Genomic DNA, 5,074 nt, shown 5'->3' with positions numbered 1-5,074 from the left:
ATAGAGGAGGATATTTGTATTTATGTATGTGTAGGTTTGTATGCATATCTGATAAGCTTAACTCTCGATGCGCTGCATATATATATATATAGAAGTAATTTTGACGAATGCCGTACTATGCGATTTTCATGAATTCCAGTACCCCCCCACAATGTCAAGGCAGGGCATGTTGCAATTAAACACCTTTAATAACGGAGGAGTCGTATTATTGAATATGTAAGTTATGTAATATGTGTATGATGGAATGCAAGCTTACGTTTATTTTTCGCTGTGATTTAAGCAACGCCCTACTATGCGATTCTCAATAATTTATGTAGACCCTCTATACCGAACGCTGCCTTCAGCAAGGAGGAATAAGTATCTTAAAAAACGAAGGATACTGCTTTTATAAAAAAAAGGAGGTGATGGCTGTGGCAACATTTTCCAAGGTTTCAATGGAGCAAACTAGAGCAATAAAATGATTCTTATTATTCAACACAACTTATGGTACGTATTAAAACTTTCCATTTAAAATAAATATATATATTGAAATAGATAGCATATATTGGCTAATAATCCACACGGCACGAGTTGTCTTCTTTAACTACATATAAGTTAGATAACGTGCTATTGTTGCTTAAAATGAAAAGCATAGCGTTTCGTAAGCATCTCCATTTCAAGCTCGGCGCTGTCACATTTGCTACTCATGCTTATATAAAATTGTTCTTGGTTTCGCCCCTTGTCTCGTAAATCTGTGTTCTATATGTGTGCAGCCTCTCACCCTCGGCAGTGCGGGTCCGGGCACCCGCCCTGCGCTCGGCTGTCGTCAAGCATTTTGCGGCATTGGCCGACGATTTGGCATGCCACATAGCGGCAGGAGCGAGGCACGTGCCATGATAAATTGCATCCATGGCCTGGAAAGACATTCGCAAAATGTTGCACAATGATGCTGCACGAGGGTAAAAACGCGTTGCCACGCGACATTAGCAATTTGTGTGCATAATCTGCAGCATTCATTTTGGGGTGGCAAATCGGAACAATGCGATGTCTGTCTGCGTGTGCGGCTTGTTCTGCAGTTTTTTATGCAATTTTTTGTGGCACCAATCAGATGTCTGCCTGTTTTTTAAGCACTCAACCTATCAGAATACAGACCATCAACTCGTGGTGTATAACAGTCTCGTGGTGTATAACAGTATGCCAGCCTGTACGACATACGGATCTTCAGATACATGTCACGCATGCGGTGCGTACAGTTCCAAAATTTGTATCTAAAAACCGCAGATAACAAAGTAGAAACCAAAAAAAAACACGCACAAATTAAAGTGCTCGAAGTGCGTGCTCCGCTCTGACTATGCCTCTGCCTCTTGCGCTCTTTCGCTGTCTCGCTCTCTGCGCGATCGCTACGTAAAGTATCTGTCAGATACATTTACGTTTGTTACGTTCAATGCTCACCACGACTCGACTCAAATGTTTTTCCACACACACGCACACACACACTCACACTTGGCTATTGCTGTCACGCTCGCACACACGCACACATATCTTGTGCGTCGTGGCCGTGTTTGAATATTGTTTTTGAAGATACAGCTACAATTTCGGGCTGTCTCTTGTGCGAGCGCGCATGTGTGTGTGAGCGTGTGTGTGTGTGTGTGTGTGAGTGTGTGTTTCAGGCACTGTGACCTTCCTAGAAATAGTAAAACGCAACTCACAATTCAGTTTGACGAAGTGCGTCGTGCGCAGCGGCAGCGTTTTTCAATCGAGTTCGTTTTCCGAGTTTTGTTTCGTTTCATTTCCATTCCGTTTCGTTTCGTTTACGTCGCATGTGCGTGCGTCCGTGCATGTATCTGTAACTGCATTTATGCGTGTGTGCGTTTGTGTATATTTTGGTGTTTAATAGTGTGGGCAGCGGAAATATGCAGCAGTTGACACACAACACACACTCATAAGCAATACCGAGAATTGAAGCCAAACAAAATTGAAATCTACAGCAAAACAGCATGGAAAATCAAAATTTAAGCAGCGAGCCAGCAGCTGAAGGCGGCGCCAGGAACAGCTCCTCGCCAGGCACAGCGCCAGGTATTAAATATCACCCACCCCACCCCTCTCTGTAGCCCCCCTTTCCCGCACAGACTCCCAAATAAGAAACAGTGCGTATCCAAAACATGTAAGGCCAAAGCAAAAAACAAGTTTCACTTTTGTTTATGTGGCTGCTGCTCTATAAAAAACGAAATCTTATCAAACTCGACGCTGATTGGCCGCAGCGATCGCTTGTTTTTTTGTTATTTTCGTTTCGTTTTGTTATGTACTGCGCAGTTCTTTATATTTGTTTTCCGCATTTCTGTTTTGCTTTTGGCATTCGACTTTTTTATTGGCAAACTGTTTTTTGCTTTATTTTATATATGCTCAGGCAGCTCGGCTTAGGGGCGAACGCAGATCAACCCTCAAATGCTTGCAAATCGAAACGCATTCACTCCCCCCACCCCACTGCCTACAGCCCACACCCCGCTGAATGCAGCGGAAAATGTGCAGAAACCGCCCTCTTCTCCCCTGCCTGCTCTGTGGGCAACATTTTCTGCACATTTCTCATAGATTTTTCCGGCTTAGGCATTTTACTTGACTGCATTATTTTAATAACTTTTTTTTGGCGTTTCTCTCCAATTTACAAGTTTTTTTTTAAGTTACAAAACAAGTTTATCGTCTTACAAATTGTGTAAGCAAATTTGGGCGCTTCTTTTTCATACTTCAGTGAGTTGCCCAGAAAAATAAGACGTTAATAGGGAAATAGGCGCGTTTCCCCGAACATTAGAAGTCATTCAGGCATATGGTGGTAGTTTTTGTTAAAGATCTTGCATATATTTTTAAACTAATTGAGAGATTTTACAATGGGAAAGTCGCCGCCAAAGATGTATCATAGAATTGTGCGTTCCATGATGACTATATTTGATATACATTTTATATATTTATACAGCTATGGAAACTATGTTACATCAGCAAAATATATCTTTAATATAAGAAATATATTTATATATATTAACTTAATTTTAAACGAGTTGCATTAGAAAATCTATAAATTCTATCAAGTTAGCTATAAGATCTCACTAAAAACGTTCTCAAGTTGCTGCCAAAATGAGCTATAAAAACTTTATAAAAGCAACTAATTAATATCTTGATTACCCAAATAATATCTTGTGTTATTGCCCTCAATCAATATCCAAAAACTCCTCTTCAATTGAAATATTCACAACAAAATTCTTAATGAAGCAGAAAATGTTTCAATAAGACAAACAAAACACTCTTAAGGTCCGGCAGCAACAACCCTCAAGAAAATCACAAACACTACACACATATATATGTATATATGTATGTATAGGCTTTTCAGATAAGAGCTATCAGCCAGCGTGCATGCATTGCAGTGCGTGGCAGTATCTATGTATCTGTCAGATACTACGAGACAAACGCAAACCAAAAGATAAGCGGCCGAAAATGGAACGCAATCGAAATACCAAATTATGAATGAACGCAGCAAATGAATGAAACGCACGCGTGTGCGTGTGTGTGTGTGCGTGTGAGTGTGTGAGTGCTTATAGATGAAACTCGCGCATTTCGTAGATAAAGAAATAAAAAGTGGAACAACAACAGCTCCCAAGCATTCAATTCAATTCAATCCAAAAGAAAAAATATATAATAAATATATTCTTATTAAAAACAACGAAACCTGTTTTCCAATTGTTGTTGTTCTTGTTGTTGTTGTTGCTGTTGCCGTGGCAGAGTTTTCGGTTTGGTTGTCTTGAGCATTGGCTTGCGGCAAATGGGACAAGGACACGGCCAGGCATAAAAGTTGTTCAGCTGCTGCTCAATTTGAATAACAAAAGACAATTGCAGCAATGCCCAGGCAGGATATTCAGGATAGCTGAGGCCCTGTTGCCACTCAAATGCTTGATTCACCATCCTTTATATATGTATGTGTATATGTGTGTGCTTACAGCTTCGCCCGGCGAGGAATGCGGCTGTGTGCGTCTGGGCAAATGCAAATGGTTTAACGTGGCCAAGGGCTGGGGCTTTCTAACGCCCAACGATGGCGGCCAGGAGGTTTTTGTGCATCAGGTGAGTAAACACACACACCCACACACACACTTAATGTCACTCAAATGTTGCCACACACACAGAGTGTCATACAAATGGCCGGCTTTCGTTCGCTGGGCGAGCAGGAGGAGGTGGAGTTCGAGTGCCAGCGCACGGCACGCGGCCTGGAGGCGACACGTGTCTCGGGACGGCAGGGCGATGATTGTCACGGCAGCACCTATCGGCCGCGCATGTAAGTGGCATTTGCACAGGCCGCAAACTTAAATCTAAGCCGTATTCAACTCAATTCGCAGCAATAGAAAAACTCGCCGCATGCGCTGCTACAATTGCGGCGAATTCGCCAATCATATTGCATCGGAGTGCGCGATAGGGCCGCAGCCGAAGCGCTGCCATCGCTGCCGCAGCGAGGACCATCTGCATGCCGATTGCCCGCATCGCAGCGCCGCGGTGGTGAGTTACACGCAAATACACCATGTTTTGTGGTGTGGTGGCAAGTGAGAGTCTAGCTAATTTCACATTCTTCCACAGACACGAACCAGCAGGCGCAGCAAAAGCATTGCCAGCGAAGAGGCAGCTGAGGCTAGCTCTGCAGCAGCAGCAGCAGCAGCAGCTCCCTAGCGCAACGATGGGGCATATTTGAAGTTCAAAACTTGTAAAAAATACACCTAACAACAACGTACAAAATGCATCAAATCAAAGAAATACCTCACGTACAACCCACAGCCTCGTATAAGTGCAGTCATTTTCTTATGCGAAACTAGATATTAAACAGTTTTGGGGCGCCACGAAGTAGGCGGTGCAGGCGCCTAAACTATAGTTAAGTGATAGCGATTAAATTACTGTTCAAAAGAATAACTAAAGGCCATTTAATGATTAGGCTTAAGTAATAATGCTTAAACACTAGCAAGAGCAATGCGAGAGTACAAATTTTGTTGTCATTTTCGGCATGATTTTTGGCCTAAAAATTAACCATGCCAGCATATTTTTTATGTCGCTTTCTTTTTTATTTTTT

The 5,074-nt window shown here is 42.4% G+C and overlaps 1 protein-coding gene across 1 annotated transcript; it reads left to right on the top strand.

Annotated features, from left to right (window-relative positions):
- Positions 1 to 1,720: 1,720 nt before the first annotated feature.
- On the top strand, positions 1,721 to 4,680 carry lin-28. Its single transcript, XM_064690114.1, has 5 exons — positions 1,721 to 2,055; positions 3,965 to 4,083; positions 4,146 to 4,294; positions 4,356 to 4,512; positions 4,591 to 4,680. The coding sequence occupies exons 1-5, from the start codon at positions 1,977 to 1,979 to the stop codon at positions 4,678 to 4,680; spliced, it is 594 nt and encodes a 197-aa protein (XP_064546184.1). The 5' UTR covers positions 1,721 to 1,976.
- Positions 4,681 to 5,074: the final 394 nt, after the last annotated feature.

The sequence above is a fragment of the Drosophila montana genome, unplaced genomic scaffold (assembly GCF_035044405.1).
Source record: "Drosophila montana isolate Dmon_TW-CO22-7 unplaced genomic scaffold, ASM3504440v1 contig_3231_1, whole genome shotgun sequence".
Taxonomy (NCBI): domain Eukaryota; kingdom Metazoa; phylum Arthropoda; class Insecta; order Diptera; family Drosophilidae; genus Drosophila; species Drosophila montana.
Note: the sequence above shows the minus strand (reverse complement) of the source record. Positions and strands in the feature narration are given on the sequence as shown.

Excerpts from the sequence above, each read along its gene's own strand:
- lin-28 (XM_064690114.1), top strand. The coding sequence starts at position 1,977 with ATGGAAAATCAAAATTTAAGCAGCGAGCCAGCAGCTGAAGGCGGCGCC. Across the intron at positions 4,295-4,355 it reads AGCACCTATCGGCCGCGCAT|CAATAGAAAAACTCGCCGCA; the intron begins GTAAGTGGCATT and ends CTCAATTCGCAG. Across the intron at positions 4,513-4,590 it reads CGCATCGCAGCGCCGCGGTG|ACACGAACCAGCAGGCGCAG; the intron begins GTGAGTTACACG and ends ATTCTTCCACAG.